Genomic DNA, 22,928 nt, shown 5'->3' on the forward strand with positions numbered 1-22,928 from the left:
CATGTGTAACGTTCTAAATGTGAAATATGTAAATATCGAAACCTAGATTCTGCTTTACATTCTGATATTTAAAAATTATATATATTTTGCTACGTTGCTCATATTTGTCTTTTATTAGAGGAAATCTTGTATTCTTTTAAGTTGAAAAATTATGATGATTTCTAACCACTCCCCTGTTGGACACTTATTTTTTTCCCCAAACATAGACAGATATTTCAGTTGTGACATTTTATTGCCAAGGGATCATAAGAGGTCCACCACACTGCTCTTTAACAGTCTGGTTTTAATGCCTCCCCTAGTTAATAGCTCTATCAAATGACTTCTCATTCTGATTTCAAATAACAAATTTAGATAATCTGATGGTGGCAGACGTAAGTGTCAGCTTGAGCTTCATTTTAAATTCAATTTATTTAAAAGGAAATAAATTTTAATGTTATTTAAATAAATTTACTTTCAAAGGCAAATCTTAATGAAAAGTAGAAATGACAGGAAATTTTGTGAAGAAAAATAATTCCATTATGAGTACCAGACGAGATAAGCTGAAATGCACTAACATCATTATAGATAATAGGCTGTAGAGGCATTTCTGCTTGTTTCTCTAAGTAGCACTATGGGGATTGAAAAGTAGGGCAGATAAAAGGTGTTACAAATCTCATTCACCCCTTGGCCTCCTCCTTTCCTCACCCACTTCTTCTCCTATACCCTTTCCATTATCTATTTCTTCCACCAAAATCACATCTTCTCGCATTTTCGTGCGTCTTTTCTTTGGAAGTATAGTAATTCTTTGAATATCTTTTATGCTGACCAATTAGTTATATAAACCAAACGTTTTTCAATTATTTGAAACTATGTTTCTAAATTACATTATATTTCCATTTCTATATTGTATGTTTCAGAGAGTTTTCTTGTGAGTTGCCCAGCTTCAAAAAACTTTTTTTTCATAGCTTGCCATGAATAAAAAATAAAAATTTCCAAGTTTTATTTTTTAAGTCTTTGACTCAAATTTCAGTTGAAATTTGGTTCATCAATAAGCATATGTCAAAGGCAGTTTTAACCTCAAGGTGATATCGTGCACTTTAACAGAAGTATAATTATTTTTTATTCCCACCCCCCCCCCTTTTTTTTTTAAAGGAATCCGCAGGCGGGGATCTTCAGTCTCCTTTAACTCCAGAAAGTATCAACGGGACAGACGATGAAAGAACACCTGATGTGACACAGAATTCAGAGCCAAGGGCTGAACCAACTCAGAATGCATTGCCATTTTCACATAGGTACAGATTCAATTCAGCAATCATGATTAAGTAAATGTGTAAATATGGAAATATTTGCTTTCAGGAACCCTTGTATTTACAAGCTTTAAGTGAAAATTCTAGGTTGACTTTGACTTTTTTTTTTTAACTGCTTCTGTTAACCTCAGAAACAAAATACACAAACTTTTTACTAATTTATAGTTTGTAGTTGCCTAGATGGACTGCAGTGAATATGTCCTTTATGTAGAAAAAGGAGCACTAAGCTAATTCCAGCACAAATGTTTTTCAGTGAAATAAAATAGTGTAAGTTGCTTCTACCTGTCTTTTAACATGGCCTCTAAAAGGCCTCCTTTATTAACTTGGTTTCTGTTTTTGTGTATGTTCCTGAAGGTTATAAGTTGTAATTTTTTTATAAAGTAGGCTTTCCACTCTGAAATTAAGTTTTATCATAGTCTTTGAGGCAACCACATGATTTCACAGAAAGAGTGAGATAACTTCTAGCATGGGTTTGTTAATGTTAATGGCAGATTTATCTTTGCACACCAGCTAACGGGAGATGTCTTCACTTGCTTTAGAATCTTAAAAGAATTTGATACTCTCAAAAGATATAATTTATCCTAAATGTGTTCCAAACCAGTTATATTAATTATTGGCCATGCTTGGTATTTTTAGGGTATAAGGAGGTCTGTGCAAGTGCAGTCTTGGAAATGTATAACAAATACCTGTCAGTCATCTGTTTAAAAGTTAATCTTTATCCTTCTTTGGAAACTTTTCACTAGGTTAATTTTAGTTAAAATTAGGAAAACAATTTTCCTTTATTGTACATTTCTTTCAGGGACCAATTTTTTTAAAAAATCCTTTGGCATATTAGCAAAATTGAAATGAAGTGAGATACTCTTCAACTGTTTCTCATGAGAATTTTTATTTCAGCTGAAATTTGTTGAATATTAAGGGCATAGGATTAAATATAGTAGAGGCTAACATTGAGAGACCTCATTGTCAGGCTGAGAAAGAAGAAAAAATCAGTTAAGATCTTTAAAGGAATGGGCAGGTACAGTGGCTCATGCCTGTAATTCCAGCACTTTGGGAAGCTGAGGTAGGAGGGTCACTTGAAGCCAGGAGTATGAGACCAGCCTGGTCAACATAGTGAGACCTGTGTCTCTACAAAAAATGTGAAAACTTAAACCAGGCATGGTGGTGCACACACCTGTAGTTTTAGCTACTTGGAAGGCTTAGGCAGAAGGATCACTTAAGCCTGGGAATCCAAGGCTGCAGTGAGCTATGATTGTGCCACTGTACCGCAGCCTGAATGACAGAGTAAGACCTTGACTCTAAAAAACAAAAAAGATTTGTTTAGGAATGAACAGAGGAAAACTGACTGTGAGCCTATTCTAATTTGTTGCTAGCAGTGTTAATAATTTTACATGAAACAATAGACATACTTTGGAGTTAGCATTTATTGCTTCATTGCCATATAACCGTATTTTCTTTTTATAGTGATAAAGATGACTGAACACATGAAAATTTTTAGTTCTTCTGATCTGAATAATACATTTACATTGATTTGTTAAATATAGTCTTTTAAAATATGCAACTACAATTAAATAATGATATGAGTATACAATTTAAAAAAATATTTTACTATGTTGAGGAAAGGAAAAATTTTCTTCCTATTAAATTGTTTAACATATCTGTTTAATAAACAGACCTAAAACTTCACTGAACATAATTATATACTTGATTTTTTGGGCTAACACTTAAAATTGAGCCATCTGTGTAGAATACTGTAGCATTTAGAAATAAGAATTTTGTATTTAACATTTGTAAAAGCTATTTTTAGTTTATGAGCCTAAAATTTTCTAAATTTCTTCAATTTTTTAATCCTTAATATTTGTAATTAGTACTTGGAATTGGTCTTCTCTGCTGATTTTTGTCTGTTCTGAAGAGTCTAATTATAGGTACTTTGACTTGAAGTACATAGCTGCTTTCACTATGAGAATTCATAGATTAGTCATGGAGATACTTGACAGAGTTCTGAATATAAAACTTAGCAGGTCAATTTAAGTTTTTAATTATGTGAAGAGTATTACATAATCTTGTAGTTCTTATTATTTTAAAAGTACTTCACAGGATTTTATAAGCCATTCTCTGAACTTGTTTTGATTTTACATTAATCAATATTAATCAGTATTCAACTAGTTACTTGACTGAAAACAAGATTTCCACCAGAGGTGTTGAGCATTGAGTATTTTAAGTTAATGCTAGAATCCCAGAATATCAGAGCTAGAAGAGACCTTAGAGGTGATATAATCCAAGATTTTCCAGACGATGGTAGTTTGATATCAATTTAATAGGCTATTTGTGGTTTTCTGAAAAATGAAATATAATAAAACCAAAGAGAAAATATCAAAGTAAAACTCATATTAAGAGTAGAAACTGTTTCAGTAGTATACATATATGTGTGCGTGCCGATTATAGTGTAAAATGTCAAAGTTTGAAAGCATGTGCCTTTGGCATGTGGAAGACTAAATCCCAGCAGTTAGGTGAGTTGCCTAAGTCACATAGTTCATTGGTAACAATTGTGAGTCTACAGCTTAGCTCTTGGACCCTGGTATGCACTGTCAGGTACAGTACATCAGGCAAATATCCAATGCAAGCACATTCTTGTGTCAGGAAGTTAGTAACTGTTACTATCCTAGGAGACCTGTATAGAAATAAGATCTGTGTTTCATGAATTAGAGACAGAATATTAAAATAACTTTAATTGAAATCTGAAACTCACAAGTGTTTAAACTGGACACACTATTATTTTTTCCCATTGCAACCAATACAGTTAAAATCTTACATTTTTAAGGCTTATTTAGACTATATTGCCTTCCTTCTTCTTCATGTGTTTTAGCAGAAAAGAATGAGTAGCAGAAAAACTTTTGGCCAGTTTTTCTCTGTTTTGGTTGATTCCATTTTACTGCTAAATAAGGAGAAAATCACTAGAATGCCTATGTGCTAAAAAAAAAAAAAAAATTGGAGGGGCTATAGGGAACAGTGATCTAGTCAAATTAATTAAGAGTTGACTGTAGTAATAGCTACTTAGCAAGCCATTTGTTCTTTTCTTAAAATGCAAATTTTATGACTAAACCTCATGAATTTGTTAACGTATCAAAAGAAGGTCCTGCTTTTCATTTAGGTGTGAAAGTTTTAGTAACGTGGTTACAGTTTGTTAAGTCTTTCTTAAAAAGTTACTTAGCTTTGGAGAAATAAGCAAGATTTAAAACATTTTTAATATTTTTAACCTTTTACTATAAAAATTTTCAAGCATGTATCAGAGAGAAAATACCGTAATGAACTCCTCTAAACATGTCACCTGCTTTCAACAGTTACGAAAAAATGGCCAGTCTTATTTCATCTCTGCCATCATCTACTCCTCCTCCACTGTGTTGTTCTTAAAGCAAATTCCAGGCATAATTTCATCCACAAATACTTTCCTAAAATTACTTTTGAACTTTTGAAAAACTAACTTACTAAGCTGTTACAACTTTTTATATCATTTCTGATTTAGTGGCATTATAGGTTACCTTGAATCATTACTACTTACTTTGATTTTTAGCTTTTTAGCTGAACTAAATTTTAAATGTGTAAGCGGCTCAATACTCCTTAGTGAAGTGCTATAGTACTGTATTATATCCTTGTCATAAACTATGCAAAAACATTCTTACTGAATAAGCTTCAGTTAATTCTTACTGTTTCAGTATACTTATTTATTTATTTATTTATTTTGAGACGGAGTTTCGCTCTTGTTACCCAGGCTGGAGTGCAATGGCACGATCTCGGCTCACTGCAACCTCCGCCTCCTGGGTTCAAGCAATTCTCCTGCCTCAGCCTCCTGACTAACTGGGATTACAGGCACGCGCCACCATGCCCAGCTAATTTTTTATTTTTGGTAGAGACAGGGTTTCACCATGTTGACCAGGATGGTCTCGATCTCTTGACCTTGTGAGCCACCGCGCCCGGCTTAGTATACTTATTTTTTTTTTTTTTTTTTTTTTTGAGACGTAGTTTCGCTCTTGTTACCCAGGCTGGAGTGCAATGGCGCGATCTCGGCTCACCGCAACCTCCGCCTCCTGGGTTCAGGCAATTCTCCTGTCTCAGCCTCCTGAGTAGCTGGGATTACAGGCACGCGCCACCATGCCCAGCTAATTTTTTTGTATTTTTAGTAGAGACGGGGTTTCACCATGTTGACCGGGATGGTATCGATCTCTTGACCTCGTGATCCACCCGCCTCAGCCTCCCAAAGTGCTGGGATTACAGGCTTGAGCCACCGCGCCCGGCCAGTATACTTATTTTTAAAGTTTAGAGATGTGTGGAAAAGGGAGATCATGAGGATGAAATGTTTACTGATTTTTTGGGGGGAAATGTTAATTAGATTTTATCTAAATTGTTATTTCTTTCTAAAAAAATTTTTTTAACCTAAATTATAATGTCTTTTGAGATTGAGGAAGTATACATTTGAACCAATTGAAGTCTTTAGGACATCCTTTGAAACTAATCTTAGATTAGCTATACATCAAGTAAAGTTGCTATATACTAATAGTCTGGCATATACATAAGAGGGAAGGTTTTGTTCTTTCCAGGGAATTATTGTTTGCTTCATAGCATCCATTGTCTGGAATTCTAGAATTTACTTTCTTTTTAAAATAAATAATAAATAATAGATTGTTACAGAATTTAAAGTCACTGAAAATTATACTGGAAATAGTTGATTTTATAGTATTCCAGTGCTGTCACAAAGTAATACTGAAAACTAAACGTTTTTATTTTGTTCATTACAATTTTTTGATCCTCAGATATACGGTACTATATTGATAAATAATTGTTACCATATTTTTGAGAGTTCAGAAAAGACATATATACATTAGTTTGTGAAGCTATTTTTGTACTGATAAATTTTAATAACAGTTTGATTACATTAGTAGAAAATTGCCTCTTTTAAACACTGATTATATTTAGATTCTAATGTTTAGATAATGTGTTCTCATGGTGCTTCTAGAATTTATGTATTTTGGGGATATTGCATGTACCTTCTATTCTGTTAAAGAGATTGTTTTCTGCCACTTTATGTGTTTCCAACAAATAATCATTAAAGGATATATGCAGAAATGCCACTTTCTAGCATATTAGTTTTGCTTTAAATCAGTATAACTACAGTTTTATGAAAATGTATGACATCTGTGGGTTTATTCCATTTGTATTTATTATCAAAGTTTTAGAAAGTCCCTACTTTAAAATTATAACTAGGAATTTTTGTGCAGTTTCAAAAACTAAGTTTCACTGGAAATTTTACATATAATTTTAACTAAATGCTAATTAAATACAAATACACTAAAAGAAGTACAAAATTTTTATATGTAACAGAATAAATACAAATTAAAATACAAAAAGAAATGTTTAATCTTTTTTTTTTTCTTGAGATGGAGTCTCTGTCCCGAAGGCTGGAGTGCCGTGGCGCTATCTGGGCTCACTGCAACCTCTGCCTCCTGGGTTCAAGCCATTCTCCTGTCTCAGCCTCCCAAGTATCTGGGATTCCAGGTGTATGCCACCACGACCGGCTGATTTTTGTTTTTTTAGTAGAGACATGGTTTCACCATGTAGGCCAGGCTGGTCTTGAACTCCTGACCTCAAATGATCTGCCCACCTCGGACTCCCAAAGGGGATTACAGGTGTGAGCCACTGCACCTGGCCCTAATCTTCGTGTGTGTGTGTGTGTGTGTGGGTGTGTGTGTGGGGGGGTGGGTGTTCTCATTTGTTTTTTAAATTTTTTTATGTATTTTAATTTTTTGTTTTTAGTTTTTTAATTTTTTAAATTTTTTCTTATTTATTTTTGTTCCTAATCTTAAATATAGTTTGGATTTACTGTACTTTGAAGATGATAAAAACAGGAAAACAGTGAATGGCTGTTAAGAGCTCTCAGGTACTATATTCTCTGCACTGTGACATGTTTCCATTTTTAATGGGTAGTAAGCAAATCTTAGATTATAGTAATAAACTAAAATAGAAGTAATTTCTGTGGATAACTTTTGTTTGGATAAGACTGTGGACTGTATATAAAGCTGGGACTTGATTTCACAACAAGTGACTATTGATAAAATTGTAGGTGAAAAATTTAAGTTGTAGGATTCTCCTTAATGATTGACTTAAATATCATTATTCCTCCACCATCAAATCTCAAAAACTAGGTTTTTCTAGATTAATTTGAAGGCAAGGAACATTTGTGAGACATCATAACAATTTAGAAATGTCAGAAATTTTTCCTAATTGTGAACAGTAGTATTTTATAAGAAGTGCTGTAGTAGCTTGGTCATGTACACTGTTCTGCATTCTCTGGAAACTGAGAAGCTATTTTTTTTTTCTTAGACAGAGTTTCGCTCTTGTTGCCCAGGATGGAGTGCAGTGGCATGATCTTGGCTCACCGCAACCTCTGTCTCCCGGGTTCCCGTGATTCTCCTGCCTCAGCCTCTCAAGAAGCTGGGATTACAGGCATGTGCCACCATCCCTGGCTAATTTTGTATTTTTAGTGGAGATGGGGTTTCTCCATGTTGGCCAGGCTGGTCTCAAACTCTTGACCTCGTGATCTGCCCACCTCGACCTCCCAAAGTTCTGAGATTACAGGCGTGAGCCACCGCGCCCAGCCTAGAAACAATTTATATATTTTAAAATAAGTCGATATAAGAAATATAATTTAGTGACCTAGAGTGGTCATTAGCTTTCTGTATAGATATATTTACATTTTCCTATCTTGATTTTTTTTTTTTTCCCAAAAACTAACCTTTATTCTCTAAAGATTTTGAGGAAAGTGTTAAAATTTGCTAAACCATTTTGTCAGGCATTATCACTTGATACAGATTATTCACAAGAAAAAAATTATTCTTCATGTGAGATAAAGATATTATTAACCCACCTCCAATGGCAATTTGACTCTTCCTCTTCTCCACCTCTGCCTTACTGTTACAATCAATGGGAAAGAATGTTCAACCCATTCCTAGTGATTGGCAGTTTCTCTTTTCAAGACGACTAGCTGGAATTACAGGTTTGGTCATTTACCATGGAACAGATTGATCCTAGATTAATTATGATCTCCTTTTTATGGAGGGCTTAAAAATTCCTTTTTCCCCTCCATTTCTGTTCTTAGCATGCTATAGTGGGGATTTCATTGAAAGGGAGGTAGGTGACATGGACAGTTTTGCTCTAGGACATAGGGAGAAATTTTTCTTTTCCTTTAAATTTGGCCATCTTTCCTCTTACCAACATAGTTAGGGCCAAGATCAAGGTGTAAACCTAGACAGAGGCCAGGCAAGCCACAAAATACGTGACGTTTGTGATATATGTGACAGTAAGGAGTGATGAGGTCTTCAGTAAAAGGCAGTGTGTTCACCTAAACATATTAAAGCTTTTAAAAATGAAGCCAAATGAGGTTAGAGACTAGGTAACCCATCTAGTTTCTAGTCTAAACCTTCTAAAGGAATCTCTGTAAAGATTGGATGCAGCTCTTGCTTCATGTAGATAATATGTAAGACTCACAGTTCATATGGAAATAAGCTCACAATCACTGATACTGAAAGTAGTCATTCTTCAGGGACTGCTTTCCTTGTAGAATTTGTGAAGTGCAGATATGAATAAACAGTTTAAATAAGTGTACATTGTACTTTTGTTTTCTCTCAATTTGCCATTTTCCATTTAGAGTTTAGCCTGGGCATATATTCACTGTTGACCAACTAAATAACTTACCTATCTAAAGTATACAATTCAGTGGTTTTTAGTATATTCAGAGTTGTGTAACCAGCACAACAGTGGATTTTAGAACATTTTCATTACTCCCCACCCCAAAAAGCTCTGTACTCATTAGTAGTCATTCTCCCTATACACCCATACTGTCCCTCCACCTACCCTAGACAACCACTAATCAACTTTCTGTCTCTATAGATTTGCCTCTTCTGAACATTCCACATAAATGGAATCATAATATGTGGTCTTTTGTAACTGGCTTCTTTCACTTAGCATGTGTTTTTTTGTTTGTTTTTGAGATGGAGTCTTGCACTATCACCCAGGCTGGAGTGCAGCGGTGCAATCTTGGCTCACTGCAACCTCCGCCTTCCGGGTTCAAGCAATTCTTCTGCTTCAGCCTCCCAAGTAGCTGGGGTTACAGGCGCATGCCACTATGCCTGGCTAATTTTTATATTTTTAGTAGAGACAGGGTTTCACCGTATTAGCCAGGCTGGTCTCGAACTCCTAACCTCAGGAGATGTGCCTGTCTTGGCCTCCCAAAGTGCTAGGATTACAGGTGTGAGCCACCACGCCTGGCCAGCATGTGTTTTTTTCAACCTCTGCCTCCCAGGTTCAAGCGATTCTTCTGCATCAGCCTCCCAAGTAGCTGGGACTATAGGCACGCATCACCATGCCCAGCTAATTTTGTATTTTTAGTAGAGATGGGGTTTCTTCATGTTGGTCAGCCTGGTCTCGAACTCCTGACCTCAGGTGATCCACCTGCCTCGGCCTCCCAAAGTGCTGGGATGACAGGTGTGAGCTACTGTGCCCAGCTGTGTTTTTAAGGTTGATCCATGTTGTAGAATGTTACCAGTACTTCATTTCCTTTTCTTGTCTGATATTCTTCTATTGGATATACACCATGTTTTGTTTATACATCTATCAGTTGATAGACATTTTGGTTGTTTATACTTTTTGAAAGTTCCAATATCATGAATAATGCTGTTATAAACATTTGTGTATGAGTTTTTGTGCAGACATATGTTTTCAATTCTCTTGAGTATATACCTAGGAGTAGAATAACTGGGTTATATGGTAATTCTATGTTTAGCCTTTGGAGAAACTGCAAAGCGGCTGTGCCATTTTGCATTCCCACCAGCACGTATGTAAGGGTTCTGATTTTTCCATGTCATCAACATTTGTTATTGTCTCTCTTTTTTATTATAGCCATCCTGGTTTAAGTGTGAAGTGGTATCTCACTATAGTTTTGATTTGTATTTCCTTGATGGCTAATGATACTGAGCATCTTCCCATATGCTTTACTAGTGACTTGTGTATATTTTGGAAAAATGGCTGTTCAGATCCTTTCCTCATTTTTAATTAGATTGTTTGTCTCTTTGTTGTTGAGTTGTAGTTGTTTATAAATTCTAGTTATTAGCCCCCTACCAGATAGTTTTTTTTTTTTTTTTTTGAGATAGAGTTTTGCTCTTGTTACCCAGCCTGGAGTGCAATGGTGCGATCTCGGCTCACCACAACCTCTGCCTCCTGGGTTCAAGCAATTCTCCTGCCTCAGCCTCCTGAGTAGCTGGGATTACAGGCACGCACCACCATGCCCAGCTAATTTTTTGTATTTTTAGTAGAGACGGGGTTTCACCATGTTGACCAGGATGGTCTTGATCTCTTGACCTCGCGATCCACCCGCAGATAATTGATTTTTAAATATCAGATGTCTTTTCAGTACTTTTTTTTTTCGGTGCTTTGCACACAAATATTAAATAAGTCCAGTTCATTTTTTTCTTGCTTAACTTTTGGTGTCATGTTAAAGAAATCGCTGCCTAATCTAAGGCTACAGTGATTAACACATATGTTGTCTTCTGAGAGTTTTATAGTTTTGGCTCTTAGATTTAGGTCTTTGGTCCATTGATTTTTTACATGTGATATGAGGTAGAGGCTAACATCTATCCAGTTGTTCCAGCACCATTTGTTGAAAAAACTGCTTTTTATCCACTGAACTGTCTTGGCACCCTTGTCAAAAATCAGCTGACAGTAAATATGAGGGTTTATTTCTAGACTATTAATTGTGTCCCGTTGATCTCAATGTTTATGCCAGTACTACACTGCCTTTTTTTTTTTTTGAGACAGTCCTGCTTTGTCACCCAAGGTGGAGTGCAGTGGGGCCATCTTGGCTCACTGCAACCTCTGCCTACCGGGTTCAAGCGATTTTCATGCCTCAAAGTGATTCTCATGTCTCAGCCTCCGGAGTAGCTGGGATTATAGGCATGTACCAACATGCCTAACTAATTTTTATATTTTTGGTAGAGACGGAGTTTTGCCATAATGGCCAGGCTGTACTCAAACTCCTGACCTCAAGTGATCCTCTCACGGCTTCCCAAAGTGCTGGGATTACAGGTATGAGCCACCGTGCCCGGCCTACACTGTCTTAGTTAATGTATCTTTGTAGTAAAGTTTGAAATTGGGAACTATGATCCCTTCTGTATTATTTTCAAAATTGTTTTGACTCTTCTCAGTACCTAGAATTTCCGTATGAATTTTAGTGCCTAGAAATTATGTATGAATTTCCTTGTGTATTTCTTCAGTAAAACCAGTTGGGATTCTGATAAGTATTGTATTGAATATGTAGATCAGTTCGAAGCTCATGGCCAAAATATTCCCTTTAATGCTAACTTTTGTGATTCATGAACATGGGCTGTTTTCCCATTTATTTGGAGCTTCTTTAATTAATTTCAACCATGTTGTTTAGTTTTCAAAGTATAAATTTTCTTCTTTTGTTAAATTTATTCTGATTTTACTCTTTTTGGTGCTATTATAAGTGAAATTGTTTTCTTATACTTTTGAATTATTCATTGTTAGTATATAGAAAGAATTGATTTTTGTATAGTAATCTTGTATCGTACAAACTTACTGAACTCATTTATTAGTCTTAATCATATTTTTAGTGGGTTCCTTAGGATTTTCTATATATAAAATTATATCATCTGTAAATAAAGATAGTTTACTTCCTCCTTTCCTATCAGGATATTTTTCCTTTTCTTTCTTTCTCTTTTTTTATTTTATTTTATTTTAAACTCATTGCTCTAGCTAGAACCTGTAGTACAATGTTGAATAGAGTGGACATCTTAATCTTGTTCCTGATAGAAGGAAAGCAATGAGTTTTTTTTATCATTAAGTATGATGTTAGCTATATATTTTTCATGGATGTTCTTATCAGGGTGAGAAAGTTCCCCTAGATTTCTAGTTTTGTAGAATTTTTTTTCTATTAATATTTATTCCTATTGATTAATTTACCCTTATACCCTCACAACTTGGTGGCTTTAGGAATTTATTCATTGACAAATAGAGCAATATGCTTTCCTATGTTTTTCTCTTAAAAGGTAATTGATGGGTTATTTTAAAGGAAAAAAGAACTAGGTTAAGGAGGAAGAATTCTTACTAAAACATCACTATTTTTAAGAGCTCCTCACTGAGTATCAGTTTTCCTATGTAAAAATATGAAACCTTCCTGTCTTCTGGCTTTTTAGCTCTCCAAAGTATGTGAAGTAGCTCTTATAGAGAGTGGGAATAGGGGTACATTTGCTGTTTGATTTTTAAAGAAATTTAGTTGATATTTTTTCCTTTAATATTTTTTAAATTGAAAGAAAATAATACAAATAAACCTTCTTTTTCCTTAAAAAAAAAAAAAAAAGAGATTGTAAACATTCCTTTAAAAATATACTCGATAATGTGAGGCCTGGTGGCTCACGCCTGTAATCCCAGCTGTTTGGGAGGCCAAGGCAGGCAGATCACTTGAAACCAGGAATTTGAGACTAGCCTGGCTAACATGGTGAAACATCGTGTCTACCAGTAATACAAAAATGATCTGAGCATGGTGGTACACACCCATAAACCCAGACACTCAGTGGTTGAGGCATGAGAATCACTTGAACCCAGGAGGCGAAGGTTGTGGTGAGCTGAAATCCTGCTATGCACTCCAGCCTGGGCAACAGATAGTGAGACTCTGCCTCCAAAAAAAAAAAGAAAAAAACAAACACAAAAACCTGGATAAATTATAGCATTGTTCCGATGAATATAAAGCATGTTCTTATTAAATATGAATAAAAATACACATCCTAAAAATTATTCATTTCAAATAACTCTGATTTCTGGTGTAATTATTACTCTAGAAAAAGATTTAGCTTGTGTTTTTCCTTATTACGTTATATAAATGTGGGCTGATGGTTATTTTAAAGGGCCAGTTATATGGTCAATACTTGTTTTACATAGATAGTGTTCTACCTAGTTTTTAATATAGAGGGTTTGTTTTTCTGGATACATGTCGTTTTGAGTATTCAGCATACTCGTATGTTAACCTTTAAGCAGTATAGCAATGCCATAATCGTGTCAAAGGACATTTTAAAGGCTGCTGTATGTACAAAGTACAGGTCACTAAATTAATCCAAAATTTTTTTTATTTTTATGGATACATTATAGTTGTACATATTTATTGGGGTACATGTGATATTTTGATACATACAGTGTATTATGATCAAATCTGGTTAGTTGAATATCTATTACCTCCAATATTTATCTTTTTTTTTTTTTTTTTTTTTGCTAGGAACATTCCACATCTACTCTAGTCTAGTCATTTTGAAATATATAATAAATTACTGTTAACTATAGTTACTCTACTGTGCACTACCAAACTCTAGATCTTATTTCTTCTATCTAACTGTATTTTTGTTCCCATTAACCAACTCCCTTTTATCTCACATTCCCCAGTACCCTTCCCAGCTTCTGGTAACCATTCTATTCTCTACCTCCCTGAAGTCCATTGTTTTTAGCTTCCACGTATGAATGAAAATATACAATATTTGTCTTTCTGTGCCTGGCTTATTTCATTTAACATAATGTCCTCTAGTTCCATTCCTGTTGTTGTAAATGACAGGATCTCATTCTTTTTTATGGCCGAATAATACTCCATTGTGCATATGTAACACATATACACAATGTGGTACTATTGTTGGATATCCATTCATTGATGGACACTTAGGTTGATTTCATATCTTGACTATTATGAATAGTGCTGCAGTGAACATGGAAGTGTAGATACCTTTTTTGATGTACTGACTTCCTTTCTTTTAGATATGTACCCAGCAGTGGGATTGCTGGATCATATGGTCGTTCTATTTTTAGTCTTTTGAGGAACATCCACATTGTTTTTCACAGTGGCTGTACTAATATAACTTCCCCCTAACAGGCTGTGAAATTCCCTCTTCCTGTCCTCAACTGCATTTGCTATTTTCTGTCCCTTTAATAATAAATCCAAATCTTTCAAGTCTCATTTACCGTTAAAAAAAAAAAGTGGTTTTTTTTGTGTTTTTTTAAACTTTAAATAATAAAGGTTCTCCATGACACTTAATGAGACATAGTTAATAGAGAAAGGTTCCCTTCATAGCCACATTGGTGTCTGTAACATGAGGCTGTTGGAACTTCATATTAGCAAAAGTGTCTTCAGAAAGCATATTTGATCCTAGGGCTTAATTGTTTTTTGTAATTGGATCATTTTAGGGTATTCTTTACTCACAATCTAACTTACTATTAAAGAGACCACCTAAGGCCTCTTTGGCTCTACAAAATAATAGATTTTTTTTCCTCTAGAGTTATAGAGAATGGATACTAGTAATTTGTTAAGTTACATGAAGAACCATGTCATGGGGTGTTACTTGAATCCAAGAACACTGCTATTATTTGTAGTTACATCTTTTCAGCTTTTTAGAACAGATAAACTACTCTGCCATTATTATATATGGTCAGAAGGTCTTAGGTTCCATAGCAAGGACGGAAGCTGATCTATAACTGTACTTTATCTTTGAAATCTCACAACCCAAATGATCTACTAGATGTTCAGCCCTGAACTAATACCAGGTATTTTTTCACATCTGGATTTTTTTTTACAGAGAGAATTATCTTGAATAGTAAGTAATAAAGAAAAAGCATCACACACCTAAATAGTTTCTCTTCCCTTTCCCCTGTTAACCATTTTTTAACATTTTTCTGCTTGAACATTTTGTCTTTTTATGGAAAAGCTGGACTCTACTCTCTTACATCCTTATATCTACTGGATATATTTTTGAGAGTCAGAAAAGATAAGTTCTCCAAGTTAGATTTTTTTTTTCCTACTCTGGAGACAGCCGGTTTCCCTTGGTGGATGACATCTCTGATCATCTTTAGTTTGGAACTTAGTGGAGTCACCATTTCTCACAGAAGAAGAGGATCTACAGTTTATCCTAATTGACAAGATGCAAATAGTCCCTGACTGAGAGAAACTAACATGGAAGAAACATGAAAAATTTAAAAGATGCAATCATCACAGCTTTAACTTTGAAGAGTCAAAAGAAGTAGTATCTTTAAAGAAGACACTTAACTGCTTGGATTCCTGTGTATGCCTAGATTGCATTTAAGCGATCTCCATGTAGAGGAAGAAGAGAATGACTTGACGTGGCATCCTGCGTTTTGTTTCTTTGGCAAAATACCATTATACTTGCTCTGCTAATTTTTTAGAAGATTTAAAAGCCTTCGATGGAGAAAGATTTCTGTTAGTTGAAAATCAAAATAGCTGTTATTCCTGATAAATACAGTGAAAAATAAGCAACCTAATCTTCCTGGACTTCTTTGTAGAACTGACCCATAGATGCCGTTTCTTTTTAAGATTTAAAAATATAGCCAGTTTTCTGCATGTAACCAGATACTAATATTTTGATCAATTTGGTTTGTTGTCATATGAGAACATTTACCTCCCTACCTCACAGGGATGTTGTGAGGCAAATTTTAAATGTTCCTAAGAAAAGTTGAGAAATAATAACTCTTGCCTGTCTCTTTGTGGGTAGTTCCTATAATCATAAGATTTTGTTTATTTTATAATTTAAAATACTTTCCTATAATTATGAATAGATATTAGGTAACATTTTAAAATGGAAGATAATACAGTTGTACTTGATTTATCAATGAGTATCCTTGTATAAAGACTAATTTGCATGAAATGTTGCATATATTTTTTTTTTAACCAAGAGCTTTTATACAATTAAAGAAAAGCTAAAGTAAAACTGTCTGGTTTCCCCCTTTATTTAGTTGACATTTAATTATACCTCTTCTGGAATCTAACACCAATAAGTTTTTTTAATTAAAATATTTAGAGAAAAGTTACTTCCTTCCCAAAATATGATATTAATACAACATGTGTGCTCTTCTATTATGGAAAGCAAATATTGAAGTTGGTAAAGACATACTTTAGAAATAAGGAAGCAATAGAACAGCATTAGCCATTAGCTTAACAGTATTGCTTTTCTGGTGTTTAAAACTTATGAGGGCTTCTTGTATCAGTACCCATTTTATTCTGGGAATAGTTTATAGAATGCATTCTGAACCTGATAAAATTCAAGAAAAAATAATTTCCTGGGAGAAAATGTGAATAATACAATGGTCTGTCATTACTTTGTTGGTCTCTAAAAATATAACATAGTCCTACCATCCTCTCTGTCTCTCAAAAATAAAAGGATTGTACTTGGGTTCTTCTAGCTGTGCCACCAGTTGTATTCATAGTCTTAGACAAAAGACTATCTCTTTGAGCTACAGCTTCCTCATATATTAAGTAAAAGGGATGGTCAGGTGGGTAATAATTTCTAAATCTCCTATCTTGATTATCTTAAAGTGATTCTGCCTTTAGTCTAGGAAATGAATAAGATATCCTCTTATGGCCTTCCATGGCTGAGCATGAGATTTAATACTGCCTTTATAATCATTAAAACACTGGTAATGTTATTGTGCTATATAAAACAACCCATTACATAAGGCAGATTAGCCATTTCTGCCTTTAAATAGAACATTAGAAAAAAAGTAGTGTCCTATGCTTTTGCATTATGCACACGCATAATTAAAATTACTGAAATTCCTTCCAGATGGCACCATGGATTAAAAATGTGTGATCCATCAGTTACTACTTTTCAACGATAATGTAAAATTAGAGCACTAGCACAAGAGACAGCAAAACTTCATAATATCCTGGAATGGATTATTATAATGGGATAATTTCTGAACTACAATGCTATGTAATAACTAGGCTTATAGATTCAAACTAGATTAATAACTAAGCTTATAGACTGAATTAAATCTTCTGTATTTGGGAATGGATTTTAGTAGTAGCAAATCATAACCAGCGAAAAGAAACCAAAAAGCAACTTGTGCTGTCTAGTGGCTCTCTTTGAAACATGTTATCAACCAATGGAAAATAGTGAAGTCAGTTATGCCATTTTTGGGAAAGCAAGATGTAAGCATTTAATAACTGATACACTGCTATACTTGGAAATACTATAGATATTTAGTGCTTCAAGTAGTGGTGTTTGATATCTCACCTGTGAGTCATACCTTGCAGTCCTTAATACAAGTTCTAGACTAACTTAAAAAAAAGCATTATATCCAAAAGGGCCAGGGAAGACTATCATCCCTTGTTTTTAATTCACTGAAGTTAGAGATAACAAATGAGAGAACAGTCATCTTTGTTGTTCTTCATGTTTCTTCGTTAAGAGATCATCTTGTCTCCTCTACCACTGCTTTACTTGACTAGCCTTTAAAAAAAAAAAGAGAGAGATCATCTTTTAGGAGTCCATTTATTCAGGAATATCTCAATATAAAACTGAGTGCTAGGTAGTGAGCACTATTCTTTCTACTAAAATTAGATGGTATAGTGTAAAGTCTATTCATTAAAAGGCCTATTTGGGTTTCCGTTTAATTCTGTGTTTTCATAATTTTTATTTTTTATAGTTTTATCTCATTTTATTTTTTTTTTACAATTGTCTTATGGGAAGTAGAATGGATATGATTTCTGCTTTTTCAGGAAGCAAAATCCAAAGCGTATGGTAAGGGAATTTTTCTAAAATCTGTAGATAGGTCCCAGAATTAGAACTTGACTCTAATCCCTTGCTTCTCTACTTCAGTCTTTCCTTAACCTGTCTTGAAGAAATTTTAAGTCACCATATGGAGACCAAATATCAAAAAGATGATTATTAACAATATTGATTCACTATTTGATGCAAAAATAAGTTATGAATCTTTAAAATGTGTACTTGAAATTCAATGAGTATTGAGTCTGTAGGCGTTTAACTTGTTTAAGAAAATACTGTGCATTTCAGTTAAAGTCAGCATGGTCATGTTGACTTTATTTTTATTTATTTATTTTTTTTTTTTGAGTTGGAGCCTCCCTCTGTCACCCAGGCTGGAGTGCAGTGGTGCGATCTTAGCTCACTACAACCTTCATCTTCCGGGTTCAAGCAATTCTCCCACCTCAGCCTCGTGAGTAGCTGGGATTACAGGTGCACACCATCACGCCTAGCTAATTTTTGTATGTTTAGTAGAGATAGGGTTTCACTATGTTAGTCAGGCTGGTCTTAAACTCCTGACCTCAAATGATCCACCCACCTCAGCCTTCCAATGTGCTGGGGTTAGATGCGTGATCCACCACACCCGGCATATGTTGATTTTTTATTTATATTGAAAAATATCGGCTAGGTGCAGTGACTTATGCCTGTAATTCTAGCACTTTGCGAGGCCGAGGCAGGCAGATCACCTGAGGTCAGAAGTTCCAGACCAGCATGGCCAACATGGAGAAACCCTGCCTCTCCTAAAAAAATGCAAAAAAATTAGACGTAGTGGCAGGTGCCTGTAATCCTAGCTACTTGAGAGGCCGAGGCAGGAGAATCGCTTGAACCCAGGAGGCGGAGGTTGTAATGAGCCAAGATCGTGCCACTGCACTGCAGCCTGGGCAACAAGAGCAAGGCTCCTTCTCAAAAAAAAAAAAAAGAAAAATATCTTAACAGGGGTTAGTGTGTGTGTGTGTGTGTGTGTGTGTGTGTGTGTCCGCGCGCGCACTCCTAGTATTCTTGGATTATGTAATGGGTATTTTATATTTACAAAGCAAAAATATTAGAGAATCTTAGATTTGGATATTTTACATGACTATAGGCCATAGTAAATTTTCCTTATATGCTTTCTTTGCTCTTTTGTCTATTGATTTGGTAATATAGTTAAGAAACTGGTCTGCATGTTTACCAAGTAGCTGGTTAAAGGTTTCAGTTCTGCTGAGAGTTAAGCTTTATGTTTCTGAAATCAGCATAGCATAACCAAACATTTGGAACACTTGTCCTGCAAGTTATCAGATTTGCATATAAGGGTATAGCAACCTTACAGCATCTGGGGGGACTTTGTAACAAAAGCCATTTCTTGAAATTGGAACTTGTAACATAGCTTCAAAGGTATTCTACACAATAGTGTCCTAATGGTTCAAAACTAGGTTCTAAATTCTATTTGAAAATAAAGAGCTCAAAAGTAGTTCTATTGTAAACCAGTGACTGAAGCACATCAAGAGTCTGGGAGTACCTGGAAAGAACAGTTATCTTTGTGGAGTCTTTTATAGGCGTGTGTATATAATCACATGAATTGGAAATCATTTAACTAGCAAGTTATGTATATAAAATCACCATAAGCATACACACAAGCATTTAGTGACCAGACTGAGCATGAGCAGCTCTTTGGCAGTTATCCATGCATAGGTCCATTTTAATAATACTTAGTTGAAAATTAGTATGGAGCATGTCTTTGTGCCGGGTCAAAGATGAATAAGATTGCCCTCAAGGAGCTTCATGAAGCAGCAGAATATATAAACAGTAAGGATGATGGAGAGGATGGTGATCCATGGGGTGCTCTGGAAATTCAGAGTCCCCAAACTCTCTCTATAATTACTTCAACATTCTCTGATGTTATACTTCCTTAACACAGTTTTAAGAAATACTTGAGTGCCAGGCAAACATTAATGAAAAAATAAACAGTCCCCATTCTTATGGTGTTTAAACTTCAGTGAGGGAATAAGAGAAATAATTGCATACTGTATAATTACAGTTGTGAAAAGTGCCATGAAAGAATAGATCAAAGTGAGGGAAGAGGGCAGGCGGTGGTATGGCTGGATCATGAAAGTAGGCTGCTTGTGGAGTCACACCTAACTCATCCTTCTAGAGGATAGAAGTTGGCCTGTAAAGTGGGGAAGAAGCACTCCAGCAGAGGAAGGGGCGTCTGCTCTGGCCTTTGAGACAGTTAGGTGTTTTAATGCCCTGATCTGAGGTCGTGGTAGTGACAACTGGAAAGAATTTATAGAGAAAGACTGGGCTGAAAGAAATGAGAAAATCGTTCACTATTTAGCTCTGAGAGTAAAGAAATAGAAATAAAGATATTTCTAGTTTACTAGTCTATAACATCTTATCCTCTAAAATATTAGATACATAAAAGACAATAGATGTTGATTTATTACATTTAATACATTGATTGCTTAAGTCCAGAAATTACACAAACTGATAGCCAATTTGTTGTACATGACCGTCACAATACTAGCATAATGTCTAAATAAATTAGAAATGCAAATTGTAATGCAGATAACAAATGAATGAACACTTCCTTAATCATTTTATATCTTCTCCAGATGAAACCCATGAGTTAAGATGTATAAATGCCCAAATTATGTAGATACTTGTCATATGGTTCTCAATTGCTAAAAATTTTAAGGCAGAGATATTCTGTGTTAAAATCCAGAATGTCAGTTAGTACTGTTTGTTCAGATCTTCTGTGAATATCGTGTTAAGCAATATTAGCAAATGGAATTTAAAATAAATGTTTGTTTCTTCTTCAATTTATTTACTTTTACAAAAATGCATTTGAAAGAGTGATTTACTTTGACAAGATCAACATTTTTTAGCTTGCATATGAAGTTTGTTGCCACAAGTCATTTTAATTCTTGAAGAATACTCAGCATGGCAGATACAATTCCATATCTATATAGAATGTCTCCTAAGGCTTTAGTTTGTTTTCTATAAATAAGTAATAGTCACAGAGGTATAATTTAACTGGTTGAAAGATAAGGAAAAATATCACTTATCACAAGCTCATAAAATAAAACTATTACATAAGCAGTTCACTAATATGCATGACCATAATGTATATGATAAAAGCCCCTCTCAAGCTTGGGATATGTAGTCATTCGAGATGGTTTTGTGAAAGCTGTTAATAAGCTAAGTAAACCTATAGAAGCACATTTTAGTACTTAGATCCTAGTTTTAGTAGAATCTGCATTCATTCATAGAAAGCATTCTAGCAAATATTAATAGTAAGGCCTGAAATAGTTCCACAGATAGCCATGTTTATAAAGCATTGTAAAATTATTTACTTTTCATATAAATATAGACAAAGCATCCAGTCATCCATCTCTACAATGTAAAGTCTTTCAATTGTCTATTATTTCCATATCCTCAAAAAGAAATGTAAAGATCCTTCCTACTTTATCTGTCCATTCATATTTGTGACTATTCTGCATCTTGGAACATGTTTTTGCAGATTTTGCTATGGTATTTAAGACCCTTGGAACAATAACTTAAATCTGTTTATACTTTAGCAGACTTGTAAATAATTTCATCCCAACTTTTCCTTTTGGTTAGCATAATCCAATTATCAATAGTTCTTATTAATCCATATTCTAAAGTATTTTAAAAGTAATCACCTATTTTTCAATGATCTCTGTGTGGCATTCTCAGCATCCTTATATATAACTGCATATAGCCAATCGTAAGTTACCCCGAAGGTAACGGAGCAGAGGAATAGCACATGTGAAAAAAGACATTATAGTTCAGTTTGAAAAACCTTATGGTGAGAGTCTTAATATTGCTGTGGTATGGAAGACAAAGCCCCTATCCATTACAGCATTTGAATTGAATAGCCTTTTTTAGATAATTCATACTTAGGTTAAAGGAAGCCCAAGTCACTGGTCCTGATATCATACATCACAATATCATACAAAGAAAAATTATTTCAAAGGCACAGATTACAAAAGAGGGTGTTAGATGAAGGGAAGCTGAGTTTTTGTGATGAATATTCTCAAGACTGTTACTTTACTGGAAAAAAAAAAACAAAACAGCAAAGCAAATATCCTGCTGAAAGGGATTTTGGTTGTATCGTCTTTCTGTAGCTAAAGCGGTGACTCTTGCTGAACGAATCTGGAGTTAGAATATAGCCAGCCTTCATCACATTGGCCGGTAAACTTGGTTCTTGGAGATAAGAGACTTTTGCTTCCATCAAGTCTGATCAGAAAGGTTTTAGAAGGAAAACCAAATATCGATAATAGCTGAGCAGTCAGTAGTGGACTAAGCTATTATTTATTCTGGGCTGTATTCACATATTATCATCTCCCTTTGCTTAGATCATTTGCTTAATACTTTTTATCAGGGCCCTTACCTTTGCATATTATTTGCATAGCTTATATGTACGTTAAATAAACGAAGTTGATAGGGATGATTCTGCCACAACTTGCATGCTATTAACAAACATTTAAATACTTTGATGTTACATCATTTGATTCTAGCCTCCTCTTCAAAAACAAATTTAAACGTAACATAAAAGTTTTCTGATTCAAATAGTGGCCAGTGAAATTATTGATTACTTGTTTCAAAAAGATGAAAATTTATGACAAATTTGGAAACAGATTTTACTATAAAATTATCCATACCTTCTCACACAATTGTAGCTTTGGTAAAATCTGTTAAGCATCTTTTCAATTCTGCCAGTACCTAGAGAAATTTTTTTCTATTTTAATTATTATGTTGTTTCCCAACAACCCTACATATTGTGTTAAACAATTTTTAGGGTGAATTTTCCTTAAGTGACCTACTCTGCAAGGAAATAGTGGCATTTTTGTCTCCAAAGTTAAATCAAATTATAGAAGGCCAGATACAAACATTCATTTCTATCTTGAATAGGTTATAATGATTATAATGCTATTACCCTGTAAATAAGAGAATGGGCTTGAAATTAATTGATCTCACTCTTGGCAAGAGATAG

The 22,928-nt window shown here is 34.6% G+C and overlaps 1 protein-coding gene across 1 annotated transcript in view; it reads left to right on the forward strand.

Annotated features, from left to right (window-relative positions):
- HOMER1 (homer scaffold protein 1) overlaps positions 1 to 22,928 on the forward strand; it is a 145,992-nt gene that overhangs the window by 86,841 nt on the left and 36,223 nt on the right. Inside the window, exon 5 of the mRNA XM_003920811.4 lies at positions 1,132 to 1,271. Within this exon, the coding sequence (XP_003920860.1) occupies positions 1,132 to 1,271 (140 nt within the window). The remainder of the gene's footprint in view (positions 1 to 1,131; positions 1,272 to 22,928) is intronic.

Source organism: Saimiri boliviensis, chromosome 1, assembly GCF_048565385.1.
Source record: "Saimiri boliviensis isolate mSaiBol1 chromosome 1, mSaiBol1.pri, whole genome shotgun sequence".
NCBI lineage: Eukaryota > Metazoa > Chordata > Mammalia > Primates > Cebidae > Saimiri > Saimiri boliviensis.